The following is a 16,287-nucleotide window of genomic DNA, read 5'->3' as shown; positions in this document are numbered from 1 at the left end:
AGGAATGGTGTCTCTGCCCAAAACCACCTACTGGGGGACCAGCGTGAGCCAGATGAGTGAGGGTCTCCATGCAGGCAGCTGGTGTGGGACCACGAGTGATATAACCCACATACCTGGTGTCAGCCGGGATGGAGTTAGGGTTTGTATCTTCCCCAGTCCTGCTGTGTATGTTGCAGAGGATGTGTCTGCATCAGCAAACTTCAAGCTAGACCAGCTGGCAAGGAGGCAACATGTAACTCTCAATATAAGAGATTGGCCAATGTCTCTGAAAGAAGGTGCTTAAGGCTACACTTTTTTAATACTTGATACAGGAATACTGCCAGCTTAAAATGTGATCTGGATTCTTTTGTTCTTCCCAAAGGCAAGTACAAGTCATATTTGAGGTGATTGGAGACAGGAAACTAGGCTCAATACATAGTAGCCTTGATATGGAGCTGATTAGTCCTACTACAAGGAAAGTTAAAAAACACAAAAAAGCCTACAGAAAGTATTTTCAGGCTTTAAAAATTAGAGTTTAGTTAACCAGGAAAAAAAAAATATTCAAATTTAAGGATAAGAAAAAAACACATACGGGACAAGACAGCTTGTCTCAGCTTTGTCCCAAAAGAAGAGAATCTGTAGGGATTTACGGACATAGTGAACCCTAAAGACCAAACAAACATCAAGCCTTTTGCTAAGAGGAACAGAACAAAACCAATCCAGCAGGACTGAACTGTATACATGGAGAAGGATTTTCAAACCCTAAAGTTTAATAAAATGAGGCACTGTCCTGAGAACTCCTGATGTTTGAGTGAATTGCCAACAGATGTTTCAAAAGGTGATCCTGGGCAGTGCTATTGCAAACAATATGGCACATGTTTTTAGGGCTCTAGAAAGAAGCCAGAATGTAGTCATATGTAAAACCTAACCTATTCACTTATGGGAGATAATTCTGGTTAGAGCTATTGCAAAAGTAGTATTGACTTTTCCACCTCCCCAAATACAACTGTAAATCTGATTTGCAGTATCAGGGATTATAACAATTTATACCAGACACTACCAAGAGCATCTGGTGAGTCTGCAAGTGGAAAAAATAAAGCAGAGAATCACATAATGTATGCAAATGTGTTTTAAAAGAATTATTCAGTTCCAGGAAAAAATAAAATGTAATATAGATGCAAAGGCTACAGCAAAAAATAAGACACCGAGGCAAGTAATTGAAGCTATTACCACTGAATGGCTTGGGAGTTGCATGGTAAATTCATATTAGCAATTCAAACTGAAGCTTTCCTAACTGATGACATACTGTTTAAATACAACAGAGTACAAAAATGGGCATGCTTCAAAGAATACAGGAATGCTACATTGATATACAAGAGTGCAAAAGCAGAACAAAAAATCCTTTGTACTAGTCATAAATGAAAGTGGAGATCAAGAAACTGCAAATGCCTGATCTTGTCAGAGTAGGTATCCCTGCTGTTATATCAAGAAATGTTGGAATGTGCCCTGTAGTTACATTTACACTTCCTGAAATGCAGGTAGAATTGCTTAACAGATGATCAGACAGGATACAGAGAGCTTCTAAAGGCCATATTGAGTGTAATTAGAACAGTTGGTGTAATAAAGGACGTGTTTTATCAGTACCATAAGGAATGGTTCTGTTTGGGTAGTTTCTGCAGGGAAAAGAAGAGGTGTAAAGACTATAGTACTGCTTGTCCAAGAGCTGATCAGTCAATGCTCATCTGAGTATGGCCAGAAAGAGGCTCAGAAAAGCTGGCTCTGGCACTCTCCTCACACAATACATCTGTAATAAGCCCATCTATTTCAGCTGTTGTTTAAAATGGCTTTAGTAAGAAATCTCAGACATCTGAGACAAAGTAAGGAGATCTAGGGTCAGTCAGCAGGACATAATCAACCCTGAATCTGGGGCTGCACAGGCACAAAGGGTGATGGAGGAAAAGAACCATTTCTGCAATCATGGTCTGTGAAGGAATACTCTGGCTATAATAATTTGTATTGTGATAAATTGAGTGGGAAGAAAACTAGACCTTCTTCTCCAGACAGCGCAGGAGGAAAGGAGATCCATCCCATAGGAACGTACACCCTTTAGACCAGCTGATGTATATTAAAAAAGCAACATTAGGGTTGAAAAAGACTTGCCATGGACTTTGTGACAACTGGTACCAGTTCAAACATAGAATCATGGAATGGTTTGGGTTGGAAAGGATCTTAAGATCATCTCGTTCCAACCCCCCTGCCATGGGCAGGAACACCTCACACTAGACCATATTATCCAAGGCTCTGTTCAGCCTGGCCTTGAACACTGCCAGGGATGGAGCATTTACCAATTCTCTGGGCACTCTGCGCCAGCGCCTCAGCACCATCACTGTAAAGAACTTCTTTATGTCCAACCTGAACTTCCCCTGTTTTAGTTTGAACCCATTACCCGTTGTAATGATATGTTATGATACATGACAGCATCATAAAGCAGCTCTGAGAAGGAGAACTACAAAAGCCTGCTGCCCCCTCCCCACAGGCACTGCTTCCTCAACAGGCACAAATCCAAAGAGCAACTCTTCAGAGCCTCTTGCTGGTTTTAATCCAGGACTGGTTTCCATATCACAAAGCTGGCTGACCACAGAGTTAAAATCACTCCTCTTTCTGATTCCACACTGAGACAGAATCAGGCAGCCAGAGAGGTCAGCTTTCCAGCTGGGAGCCTGCCACGTTTCTCTCTATCCCTCAGCTCTATGACTCACCCACTGAGATGGCACAAGTGAGGACAATGCTCCAAGAGGTTAAAATGTCAGCTCTCATGCACAGCAACAGCAGCAAAAGGAACTCACACAGAGTTTTTTAACAGCTGTGGCCCTGGTTTCATAGAAATATTATAAGTTACTTGTCTCAGCAGCTTCTAAGAAGTTCCTAGACAGCTTAAATATCATCCTTTCCCAGTGTGGGATCATTCCCCAGTGTATGCTGCCAAGTCCCATTTCCAGTGTCATTTAAAAGTGATTCAGTGGTAAAGATCACCACTTTCCTTGAGACAACCCTCCTGAGCCTAACTGCTTTCCCCCGTGACATCCTAACTTGTAAGAGCACCACTTCTGTGAATCATCTCCCTTGGACCATCCTAGTACACTTAATGACTGCAGCTGAGAAAGCACAGTTTTAAGGGAAATTAGATTTGAGCATTGTCAGATTTCTTGAGCACTTACACTTTTAGTTTACTTACATCCTGGCCAGGAGGCCCCTGTGGTCCAGGGATACCAGGTACACCGCGGGGACCCTGGCAGGGAGAGAATAAACCCAATGATAAGAGCTGTAGTTATGAGGTGCTTCTTAGCTGAAGACAAGAAAACCTCCACACAATAGTTACTGGGAAAAAAAATAACCAGCAATTAAACTACTCAGAGAGAGCTTAAGGAAAAAAAAAACCCCAGAAATCTTGCATTATACTATCACAGCATCAGTCATTTTTGTGCCTCAGAGGACTTTACCTGCATCACTAAAGTCAAGCCTCACATACCTTGATTGGAAAGGTAATAATGACTCTTTATAGGAGGCAAGTTTATGAACAGGGAGAAAATATGACTGAGCATAGGTCTGTAGAAAAGAAAGGTCCTACTCCTCATTGCCACAGTGCACTGTTGAGGACTGGCTGTCATGCTGGAGATTCATGCCAGTGTATACAGAGGCCATGACACACATTTATTTGTTTCACACCGGTGGATTAAAACCTCGTAAAACTCCATGTGAACTAAACGCATTTGTGAATTGCAGAGGTTTCTGTAAGATTTAAGTAAGAAAAATGCTTAAAATGGTTTATTTTAAATCTTTGAAGCCTTACCTCTAAGGTATAACAGTGTGCCTTGAATTACGTGCCTTAAAATAAAGAATTTTAACCCTTAATTAACTAAATTAAAAATTAACCCTTGAGTCAAGGGTTAAATTCATTCTTTCTTTTGTAGGACTATTAACAGGTAAGGAAAAGTTCTCACCACGCCAAGAGTCTAAATCAGCTCTTTCCCACAACTCAATATAGCAGAGAAGTAGTTGGTAATGCACAAGAGAAGTCCCTTTCTGAGGGTCAGGCACCTTGTGACCCTACCATCCTTGAGCAAAAAGAAGCTAAACATGCTTTCATCAAATAACTGGTAGAAACACAACCGGTGAGGTTGTCCCCTCCACGTAAAGTCTGGATGCAGTTAGAAAGACATACTGTACCAATGACCCTTTGTCTCCTGGAGGTCCCACTGGGCCCTACAAACAGAAAAGACACAGCAATCAAAACACTTCAAATGCTGATCAGGCTGGGTCCTGAAGCAACAACGTAAAATTAGAGTAGGAAGGGTGAGGAAAATGAGAAAGTCTGACAAGCTGCTCCCACAGACATTGTTGGGGTATAGAATACTCACAGCAGGATGTTTTGGGGGAATTTCAAAGGCAGAGTGAGAAAAAAAGAGAGAAAAAGGGACCAGAGGGGTAGCTGTATACTGACATGATACTTGTCTGACTGAGCCCTGCACTTCATCACCACAGTCATAGAATATCTTAAGTTGGAAGGGACCAATAAGGATCATTGAGTCCAACTCCCTGCTCCTTGCAGGACTGCCTAAATCTAAACCATATGACTAAGAGCATCATCTAGACACTGTGACTGCTTCCCTGGGGAGCCTGTTCCAGTGACTGACTGCCCTTTCAGAGAAGGACCTTTTCCCAGTGTCCCATCTGAATTTCCCCTGATGAAGCTTCATATGGTTTTCTCATGTCCAGTTGCTGATCACCAGAGAGAGAAGATCAGTACCTCCTCCTGCACTACCTTCTTTGAGCCCTGGGGAACCCCACTGGTGACTGACCACCAGCCTGATGTAAGCCCATTTACTATATTCACATTAAATCCTGTTTGTAACATGGTTCAGCACAGGTGAGCTCATGAATCTGAGTCTGGGTCGTTGAATCTTAGTGGGCCTGAAACCACATGAACTGGTGAGTATAGAGGTCTGGGTGACAGCAACTGGAGGACATTGGGATGCAGAGGCCCGAGTACTGGGCAAAGTAGGTGTCCAGAATAAGCTGCTGGAAAGAGCCACATTTCAGGTATATATCCCAACAGTGGCCTTCAAACCCCATCAGCCAGAGAGGAGAAGACAGATTGAGACATTCTTGGTTATGTTTCTGGGAGTGCTGTTTAGGTTCCTATGGGTGTTCATAAAGGCATTGTTCTCTGCATTGGTCTGCGTAGCTGCACACGTGTGTGTATGTGTGTGCATTGCATGTTCTTATACCCATTGGCAATACATGCTTAGCAGCACTACTGGCTGGACCTGAGGACACAGAACCATAGTACCCTCGCATCTGTTGGGCTGGGAAAGGGCAATTCCCCCAGGTCCTGAAGACCACTGTAATCTGCTACCTCTAACAAAAGGAAAAGCATCCCACAGGACCTTTGTGCTCTTTAAATGAGGTCAAAGGAGGGAGTGCAGTGGACCTGCATATGCTGTTTTGTTTGGGGATGTGATTTAAGAAGGTGCAACTGGGTGAGCCACTAGAAGGTGTCTATTTCTATAGGAACAACACAGAAGTGATGCAGTACCCGTGTCCAGAATTGATGAGTCAAACACGCCCGAAACAAGGCTTGACCTTGCTTCTCCAGGGCTGTGTTTGAATAAATTGTCTCACACTATGACTTCTCTACCTTTGGTTTCTATTTCAGGCACATTAATTTGCTAATCCTCATACTAGTCCTCCATGCAAGACACCTTAATGCTCTGCTCAAGCAAAAGCTAAATACATAATTCTGAATCTATGGTAATATGAACAGGATAAGGCAGAACAAGACCAAACCCTTCTGCTTATGCAGCACATGCCTCCATTAGGCAGCTTCAGCATAGGCTTGTGAATTCACTCCATTTCTCCAAGCTTTCTTATTTCTCTTCTGCTTCTGGTTCAGATGAGAAGAACACACTCTGCTAATACTCAGTTTATGGCTCAGTGTTATGCAACTGGTTACTTTAGCAAAGAAAGAAAATTGTCATCTAAACTTACCTTCTGTGCAGGAGCCAAGCCCAAGAGGAGTTAAAGGGCACAGGAGGAGACAGAGTGAGGACTGATTAAAGAGAGTTGCTGCTTCTCAGCTCTGAAGCTGAAAGTATTACACACACAATTTTTTCACATTGCTAAAAAGGGTATAGGCTGACACCTTTAATTCAGTATGTGATATGCACTGAAGCAGCTCCACTGACTTTACTCCTTTTCCCTTTTTGTGGGCCTGTCATTGTGAAAGCCTGGTGGATTCAAGGTTATACAATGTTTTTCAAATTCCAGAGTCTCTGCACTGGAGCTGAGGTTATGATGAATCTACAGTGGAGAAAACTATTGTAATAGTTGTTGAAAAATGTATTTAGTGAAGCAGATTAAATAAATGAAGACAAATTGATCAGGAATAATGTAATATGTAGGTGGCTACTTATCCTAACAGTGGTCAAACAATGATGACTTACAAAGAAAAGTAATCTTCTGGGGTGAAACAAGTGATGTCTACATTTGGGATCAAATTCTTCGGCATTTGTATCCATAAATAAGCAGATGTTAAAGCCCTAATGAAGAATAACTTTGTCATCGAGTGTACATCAGGATGCAGAAGTGGACTCATCTACCTCTGCACTGAATGTAAAAATCAGTAATTAAAAACTACCCCCAGGCTGGTGACTTTCATTTGCTAACTCATTTGCTAATCTCTTTTTCATATTAATGACTGAACATTAGGAAATGCAAGAACATTGTTGTTGTTTGCATAACAAATAACACCCAGCAAATCTTCAGTCATCAGTGAGGACCATGAAGGCCATGACATAGTCATAATGCAAAATATGACTGACCCAGTCTGCTTTACTTTATATAGTATTCAGCTTGGTAAAAGCAAATACGAAGTGGAAATCTAGCTCATAAAACTAGATTTGTCAACCAGGATTGCACAGCAATACGACATCATTTCAAGGTAATTTCCAGTACTAATTGGGAAACTTGTATCCAGATAACCAGAACATTGAAACATTGACTGTGATTGGTACAGTACCATGGTGTGTACAAGGGGTTGCAAAAGAATACAAGGTCTCAGCTGTCACCCAGCAATTACAGCTGGGAATAAAGTTTGATTCCTCCTAAACGTCTCACTTGCAAATTCAGAGCACATCTGGAGGTCTCTGAGCAGAGCTACAGTCAGAGCACTCCCAAATCCCCCTCATCTCAAGATGAGCTGACAAGTACTGAAATGATGAAACCGTGGCGATATGAAGATCCAACCTTTCCACAGCAGACTCCCAGATACAGGGACCAGAGGTGAGGGCAGATCTGGATGTTTTGTGGGAAATTATGGGGACACTGGCACTCTTAGAATGCAGCAATTTAAGCAACCTGATTTTGTATTTCCCCGTCAGTGCTGACTATGTCACCAATATGGGCATGTGTGTCACACTCATCCCTTCTAATAAGGTGACAGCAAGGTTCCATCTGCACAGTAGACCAGACCTGCTGGCTCAGCACAAATCTCAACTCACATCCACAGCCAACGTGTCAAGATGACACAGAAAAGTCAGGAGTAACAGCCAGTGATATCAATTGCTCCTATAGCACTTTTCTGCCTTTCAACTGAAAATGAATGCATGAAGAGCTCTCACAACAGACGTGTAGACATCTGAGCCACAAATGGCAGCTTCTCAACTAGTTTGTGGTTTGCTTCTTCAGAGGGTGAAATGTCCAACATGCTTTTGGCACAGCTGAGCACAGGCAACGTGTTCCCGAGATGGTGATGGGTTTTTGCCTTATTGCAAATTCTAGCAGGACCTGCTACTTACAGGGGGTCCGGCCAGCCCAATTCCTGGTGCACCTCTGTCTCCTGGCTGCCCAGGGAGGCCAGGAGGTCCCCTCTCACCCTGAAACAAAGACAGAAGTTAAGGGCTTTGTGCGCTCTTGAGAAAACATACGTGTCCCTGCCTAGATGGAACTAGATGATCTTAAGGTCCTTTCCAACCCAAACCATTCTATAATTCTATGATTTGTAGAACCCATAGTTTGTGTTGGAAGGGACCTTCAAAGCTCACCTAGTTCAACCCCCCTGTGATGAGCAGGGACATCTTCATCTAGATCAGGTTGCCCAGAACCACATCCAGCCTAGCCTTGAATGTCGACAGGGATGGTGCATCCACCACCTCTCTGGGCAACCTGTGCCAGTGTTTCACCACCCTCATTGTAAAGAATTTTTTCCTCACATCCAGCCTTAACATCCCCTCTTTTAGTTTAAAACCATCACCCCTTGTCCTATCACAACAGGCCCTGCTAAGAAATCTCTCCCCATCTTTCTTACAGACTGTACTGAAGTGCAGTCAGGTTCTACACCAAACATAACACGGGTACATCCTGACCTGATCCTGCCAGCAAAGGAACAGTATCAGGCTGTGGCAGCATGGGGATATGGTGACAGACAGTGTGTGACAGTTACTGTCACAATATGCCAAGAAAATCACCCCCTTCCTTTACAGACCCCAGACCACCTCTGTGAGCACTCACACAATGTCAGTGTGTGCCACATCACACTGACATAACGAAGAGGGACCTAGAAGTATTTTATTTTAGTGCATAGCATCCAGTTTCCAGCATTTGCCCTTGCCTGCACAGCATTAGGCACCCTCCTCAGCCTGGGGAAGTGCTAAGTACCATAATGCGCTTTTCTTTCTGTCTTTCTATGGTAGATAGCCAACCTGCAAGCTTTGCTCGATATTTAGAATCATAAAATCAACCAGGTTGGAAAAGGCCTTTAAGATTATCAAGTCCAACTTGAAGCCCAGCACTGCCAAGGCCACCACTAACCCATGTCACCGAGGGCTTCATCTACATGTGTTCTGAACACTTCCAAGGGCAGTGACTCCAGCACTGCCCTGAGCAGCCTGTTCCAATGCCTGAGCACCCTCTCAGTGAAGAAATTGTTCCTAATCTCCAATTTAAACCTCCCCTGGTGCAGCTTGAGGCCGTTTCCTCTTGTCCTATCGCTTGTTACTTGGGAGAAGACACTGACCCCAGTTCACTCCATCCTCCTGTCAGGCAGTTGTAGAGAGCAGTAAGATCCCCCCTGAGCCTTCTCTTCTCCACACTAAACCCCCCCAGGTCCCTCAGCCCTTCCTCATCACACTTGTGCTCCAGGCCCTGCACCAGCTCCGGTGCCCTTCTCTGGACCCGCTCCAGCACCTCAATGACTCCCTTGTTTTCCAGATGTGGCCTCATCAGTGCCAAAAATTTATCCATGGAAGAAAGAATTAAGGATGTTTGGTTACATCTTAATGTTCTCCTTTCTTTTACGAACATAAGCCCACTCACGCAAGTGTATGATCAATTTTGGGGTAAGAAACCTAGTCAACGATTCTACTTTTCTTTCTAGAGGACTATACTATAAAAGGAGAGACTTCCTTTCTAGGAAGCAGAATTTTCAAAAGTAAAACCTGAAGAACACAGAAAACTTCCTGACATTATTTAATGGACATTGTAGACAGAGGACTGAGGAAGAATTCAGCTGCAATACTTAAATTTAAAGTCTGTTCTTTCGTAATTGAGTAAGGTTTTTGTGGACTATATTGCAGTCGTGAGATTTGATCTCATGTTGGCAGTAGATTTATAACTATGAATCTTATTTATGTTATTTATTGTTACATTATTTCCAATTATATAGAAGGATGATAGAAAAATCATTTACCCATGGATTCTGCCCACCCAAAGTTCAGTCTGTAATATCCTACTTTTTTCCCTTTCTTTATTTCTTCTTAAACTTATCTTATATTACAAAGAAGCAACACTGCAAGGAGAGTGAGAGAAAACATCTTCTGATTAGTTCAAACACTCCAGCAGATCCTTTGACTCTATTTTAGTCAAGAACATGATTTCAGTGCAAAAAGTTCGATTGTGTTTCCCCAAGCACAATTAAGACTCTTACCGTCTTGTGTTGATATTGAATAGGGTATTTCATGAGGTTTCTTTTAATGTTTTTTTTCTGACTTTTATATTAATTCTCAGCCTATTGTTGTGTGTTCTGAACTCTCAAAAGATACATACAATTACAATGCATTCACACAGAATGCAGCAAAATGAAAGCATTTCATAGTAGTCTGGTTATTTCAAAAATACAGGACCAAGATGAATCTAACCTCATACTGCAATATTCCTACTTCTATCATTTATAGAATCTGTTTCAACACCCCATTCTTCTTCCAGTCCAGATCAGGACACAGTCATTTCAAAGAGGAGAATTTCTGGCATGTCTGATTGAAGAGTCAAGCACAAACCAGATGCTCCCAGAAGCAAAGGTTTTTGCTGTTCTATTACTTTCTCTATTTGCTGTGTACTTATAAGGGAATAAAGATTACTTTCAGCTGAAGAAATCAGTGTCATTAACATCATAACTAGGTAGTCTTTGCCTTAACTACAAAATAGGAGGGCAAACCAGGACTATCTGGTCCCACTGGAAAACAATTCACATCTTTCTTGGAGAGAGAGGAGTGCTATGGAGGAGTGCTATTTGAGGGGCTGACAGGCAGTCTCAAGAGTAGATCATCCTTTAGCTATACAATGTCTCTCTAGCTGTATGGATTAGAGGTCTCCAGTCAGTTTCCCTGCAAAAGTGTGCACTAAGCCCTTGGTCTGTGTTGAATCCATATAATACTGGAAAGATTTTTAAATGTGGGTAGTGAACACAGCTAATTCATATCTAAATCATCTTACATCTACATTAATAAAGAAATCTTTAATAGAGAAAGGAATTTCCTAAAGGGATAGAAGTGCACTTTTGAGTGGCAGCTTCACAAACTCTTGTTATCCACTGAAAACCAGACATGTTTTCACCATAATGTTTTCTTCAGTTCCAGCAGTTGAGACAAGTCCATAATAAAGTCCATGCTCACCTTGTGTCCAAAGGGTCCTGGCAAGCCTGGTGGTCCTCTTTGTCCCTAAAGTGACAGAGCCAAAACCAGAAGGCAGTCACCATACAGCCAAACAGGAGCCTGATAGTCAAGGCAGCAAGCATCCACCCCCAAACCCTCCTTACCTCACTCTGTCCTGGTGATATTTTACTGATAACATGTAAGCAAATGAAATGATCTGCTAACTTGGCTACAATTAATTGATTTTAGGCAACTACCATCAAGCTACTCATTTTTGTACTGGTCACAATTCTTTCTGCCTTTTTGGATGTAGCATTGTGATCTGCAGCATTTTGCACAGCCAGGCCCTTTGTGTCTTCAGGTAGACAGCTTGTGATCCCTTGTGACAATGCAGCCTAACTCTACCACAAATCCACCGTTCTGCAGAAGTCGTGCTCATCTATCTCACATTGAGGTACTCAAGCACAAGTACTTACCTGTTCTCCATCTTTACCCTTACCAGGCAAACCTGGCTCTCCAGCACGCCCTGGCTCACCAGCTGGCCCAGGTAAACCCATTTTTCCTTCTTTTCCAGGATCACCCTGCAGAAGACAATCCAGCAAAACTCTTAGTAGGATACATAAATCATTCAGGTCTTTCATTCAGACTGAAATATACACATTTTTTTCAAGTTATCTGAATTTCTCTTGGCATCCTAGGAAAACCCTCTTTTGCAGGAAGCCTTTTCCTTCAGTAATCTCAAGGCATAGAGAGTTTTCCTTAAGGAAAGTAAAAAGACACTGCAAAATGTTTTGGGAACCACATATATGTGACAGTGAGCTCCCCCCACCCCAAACCTGATCTTTATTTCCCATAATCTTGCTCAAGTGATAACCATCAGTGGCAATTGTAATGAATGCATCCAGAGGAAAGTAGAGAGACATAACAATACAATAGCCAAGGGCTGATTTGAACAATGCACCCACCTACCCAAGTGCTGGCTCCAGCCAAATTTGGAAGAAACAAACATCTTAAGTTAATACACAAATAGCAACAATCATCTTACTCTATAAACAGTGGGAAGACCAGGATTCATGGAGCTTTCCAGCACTGTACTGGGCTGTATGCCAGGATCTCCCCCTGAATAGGGACACCTCTCAGGGTTACTCCTCTGAGGAGTTAAGGATGCAAGAGGATCCTTTCTGAACCTCATAACTCAGTGGGAAGGTCTCCCTGACAGTTTTGTCTGACACTGCCCTCTATGCAGTAAATAAACTTGCCATCAAATCTTTGTTAAACCACTGTCACATTTACCATTGAACTTTGTTAACTTGCTGTCTTATATCAATAAAATATATTTCTGCTTCTCTCTTGCTAGTGAAGTGCATGACTCCATCCACTACACTATATGAGAGAGCCCTTGGTCCACACATGACCCTGAGGTAGATCTCAGTAGTCTGGAAGATGATTTGACTTAAGGGGCTGGGATTCATTCCCTTTTAAACTCCTTAAATATACATTATGGGGCCATTTTTCTGATTAATCGTTCTGACTCCGGCAAACAAAGGTCAGGACACCAGCATGCTGGGATCTGTGCAAAGTATGAGTAAATGACAAACCCCTGACCTCAGAGAGCTCACTGCCTAGCTATGAGGTGGGATATAACAGTTAGGCAAGGCAGGCAAAAGGTAAGCAAGGATGCACTAGAAAGCTAAGCTAACGATCCAGTTACAACAGCTTATCAGGGAAGAAGAAATCTCAGTTTCTTAACCATGAAAGCCAGTTTTTCTTCCAGCTTTGGGTTTACAGTGATGAATAGGAGGTACTTAAATCACCAAACCCCTACTCCCATCAGGCAATGAGAACAGCAGAAGATCACCATTACAAAATGTGCAGCAGTGGTTTCACTGTATCCAGTTGCATCTCAGTGGTTTTATTAAGTAAATTATAAAGCTGCAACAGGGTGAAAACTTTATAGCATGTGTAATAGAGGAGGTCAGACAAAATGGTCTAATGAGCCCATGTGTCATAACCATCCAGAAACCTAATTTCTCAGTCCAGACTGCTTCTGTCCCTGGTTACTTAGAATCATAGAATAATGCCCAAGAAGCAAAGAAACAAATTCATGAAAGAACAAACTCACCTTTTCCCCTTTTTCTCCTTCTTTTCCTGGAAGCCCAGGGTGTCCAGGCACACCCTGCAGAGAAAAGAACTTTAAAGCTTAAAACTTTCTTTTTAGGCAGTGTTTGATGCTAAAGCAACTGGATTGACCTGTGGGTTTAGTACACTCTATCTCAAGGATTAATATCAGTTTTACATTTCCCAGTACAGGCAACCTGTAATCCAGACAACACCACAGAAAAGCTGTGTGCCAAGTCCTTAAAAAAGGTTGGGGTTTTTCATTTCCAATATAAATAAGAGCTGAAAAGCAAAAGCAGAAATTGAGCTAATCCCAGATTTGTGCATTCTCCTTCTACCAATAACTATATTTTTTCACTCCACAAAATCCTCAGCAGTTCCTAAACCATTACCAACAAACTCCCAATCAACACCTCTGTATCAGAGATGCCCAAAGTCTCACAATATTATTTTTCTTACAGCTACTGCTCTCCAAAACTATTCCTTGGAAAACATTTATTTTGCCTCTATTTCAGTTTTTAATCCTTTTCACGGCCTGGCAAATCTCAAAGGATTCCTTGTCAAAATACAGATGATGTAGAGCTCTAAATTAAATCCTGTAACTTCTTAACTCCCCAAAACACATTATGGAGTGGTACTCCATTTTAAGACATGAAATGATGTCCTGGCATCAGTGAGATTGGATTGACCTCCGGTAATGCATGGGAACCTGCATTACAATGAGGGTTGATTCCTACTCATGACTGAGAGACATAATAAAGTATGTTTTTTGTCACGGTGTATTTGGTAGAGTATATATGTGAATGTTCCTTGTGACAACAGTGAGATCATATGAAACTGCACGGCTGATTCTGGATCCTCACCTATGAGTGGATGCACCATGCAGGAACTTTCCCAGTTGTCTGAGATTCCTGGGGTCAGCTGCAATGGGGCTTCCCAGCTGGAAGTGTAGGCTTGGATGATGATTCAGTGGTGACTGGTGATGTATTTCTTCTTAACCTCTGTTCCCTTTATACAGTAATGACTTGATGCATTGTCAATTTTCCTCTCTGCTTTACTTTTATATATATATATATATATCTGTTCGCTTTGCTATACTTATTTACTATATATAGATATAGGCTGAGAAAGTTGGGGCTGTTCAGCCTGGAGAAGAGAAGGCTGCGTGGAGACCTCATAGCAGCCTTCCAATATCTGAAGGAGGCCTACAAGGATGCTGGGGAGGGACTCTTCATTAGGGACTGTAGTGGTAGGACAAGGGGTAATGGGTTTAAACTTAAACAGGGGAAGTTTAGATTAGATATAAGAAACAAGTTCTTCACAGTGAGGGTGGTGAGGCACTGGAATAGGTTGCCCAAGGAAGTTGTGAATGCTCCAACCCTGGTGGTGTTAAAGGCCAGGCTGGATGGAGCCTTGGGCAACGTAGTTTAGTGTGAGGCATCCCTGCCCATGGTAAGGGGTTGGAACTAGATGATCTTAAGGTCCTTTCCAACCCAAACCATTCAATGATTCTATGATATACCTGATTCCTGTTAGTGTGCTTGTTTTCTTTAGTGTGCTTGTTATACAGCTAGTGTATGGTTGTTTTGTTGCATTCCCTGCTTGTCAGCAGAACACCTCCTCAGGATGGATGCAATAATCATTTTCCTTTCTGTAACAGTAAAGATTATTTCCTACTATATTAGCTTTTATAGATGATACATTGGTATCACTGGTATAGAAGTTTGTTTAGACGAATATGAAATTGAAAATGGTCTTTACTTTCGATATCATCTTCCAGTTTGAAATTTAATCACCACATAAATATGATCAAATGTATCTTAACAATTAGGAGAAAGGCAATTTAAGATTTCTTGGATTGCTCAGGCAATAAACTCAGCCTTAAAGAGCCTTTTGTGCTAAACCATTGTGCCTGAATATGTTAGAAGATGAAGTCTAACTGCTGTTTTTCACTTACTTGGGTATAAACAAAGAGAAACCCCTACTACTAGAAAGCGTATTACACTGATGAACAGGGAGTAGGTTAGTCCAGAGATTTCTTTTTCAAACATGAAAAGCTCTATCAACTTAGTAATGGTGGTGAACACCTACTGAGGTAAGGGCACTGTACTGATTTCAAGTCTTTGATTGTAGGATCAAATACTTACATGCTTTCATAACAAAAATGGGTATTTATCATGCAACTTTTATACCAAGAAGTCACATTTTCAAAAGGAAAGGAAAAATTGAAATGAGGCAAACAAACCCAAGACAATAAATATTGCAACTATTCTCTTGAAGAGCTGGCAGCAAAAATCACTTTTAACCATTTGGTGAGGAACGAAGCAGCTCCAAGCCTCCCTCTTGCTACAAATGAGTATGAGAGTATGTTTCATGGATACACCATTCCCAGGTGCCTCCAGATATTTCAATTCAACCATAAAAAATGTGTAATGAAACACAGCCTTTTAAATCCGATAATAAACCCTGTGGAAGGGAAGACCAGAAGTACTCAGTAAAGAAATGTACACTGGTACATACATACCACATTTCCTGGTAAGCCTCTTGGACCTGGGGGTCCTGCTGGCCCAGTCACACCCTGTGTTAAGAAAAAGACGTGCATGTGCATGTGTAATTCACAACTTCTACCACCATAGGAACAAGATGTTCCACGTGAGACTGGACTTTATGTCAGACAAGGTGTTGTACAAGCACAAAGCAAAGAACAGCATCTTTGTGAAATACCTTGTGGTGTAAAGAAGCATAAAACAATGCAAAATGGATGAGGACTCTCTTTGGGAGCTTAAAATTACCTTCCATCAAAATAAATGCTAACTCTAGCCTAAAGGAAGAAAAGTCTGGTCCTGAAACATCAAACAAATGCAGGAAAGTATGTTGGTTTAGCATTAAAGTATACATCTAGGTCAACAAAATATGTTTTGTTGACAATTCTACCTTCTTCTACTCTGGGGAACACTACCTGAAAACACTCATTTGCACTAAATAGATGAACAGCACAAACCATTCAGAGTGTTATAACTCAGAATTGCAGGTGTCTTCTGTTTGCAAGTGAAAGATTTTTAGGGTGGGAAAGCCCATGTGTGTCTCCAAGAATGCCTGGGGGACATGAGAAGACTTATATCTGTGGATTTATGTCCCCATAGAGATGCACGTTTGGGGCTACCAGGCTATATTTAGACATTTTCCTTTATACTTGACCATACCAGGTTGAAGTTGCTGCCTCTGCAGTTGTTTGTCACCTTGCTGTAACCAGGGTTCAACTCTT

General features: G+C 41.9%; 1 protein-coding gene across 1 annotated transcript in view; it reads right to left on the bottom strand.

Annotated features, from left to right (window-relative positions):
* Positions 1-16,287, bottom strand: part of COL22A1 (collagen, type XXII, alpha 1) — a 194,292-nt gene that overhangs the window by 31,792 nt on the left and 146,213 nt on the right. Inside the window, exons 35-41 of the mRNA XM_010014574.1 lie at positions 15,547-15,600; positions 13,027-13,080; positions 11,381-11,485; positions 10,926-10,970; positions 7,836-7,913; positions 4,207-4,242; positions 3,215-3,268 (exon numbers count right to left, since the gene is read on the bottom strand). Of these exons, the coding sequence (XP_010012876.1) occupies positions 3,215-3,268; positions 4,207-4,242; positions 7,836-7,913; positions 10,926-10,970; positions 11,381-11,485; positions 13,027-13,080; positions 15,547-15,600 (426 nt within the window). The remainder of the gene's footprint in view (positions 1-3,214; positions 3,269-4,206; positions 4,243-7,835; positions 7,914-10,925; positions 10,971-11,380; positions 11,486-13,026; positions 13,081-15,546; positions 15,601-16,287) is intronic.

Source organism: Nestor notabilis, unplaced genomic scaffold (assembly GCF_000696875.1).
Source record: "Nestor notabilis isolate BGI_N333 unplaced genomic scaffold, ASM69687v1 scaffold780, whole genome shotgun sequence".
NCBI lineage: Eukaryota > Metazoa > Chordata > Aves > Psittaciformes > Psittacidae > Nestor > Nestor notabilis.
Note: the sequence above shows the minus strand (reverse complement) of the source record. Positions and strands in the feature narration are given on the sequence as shown.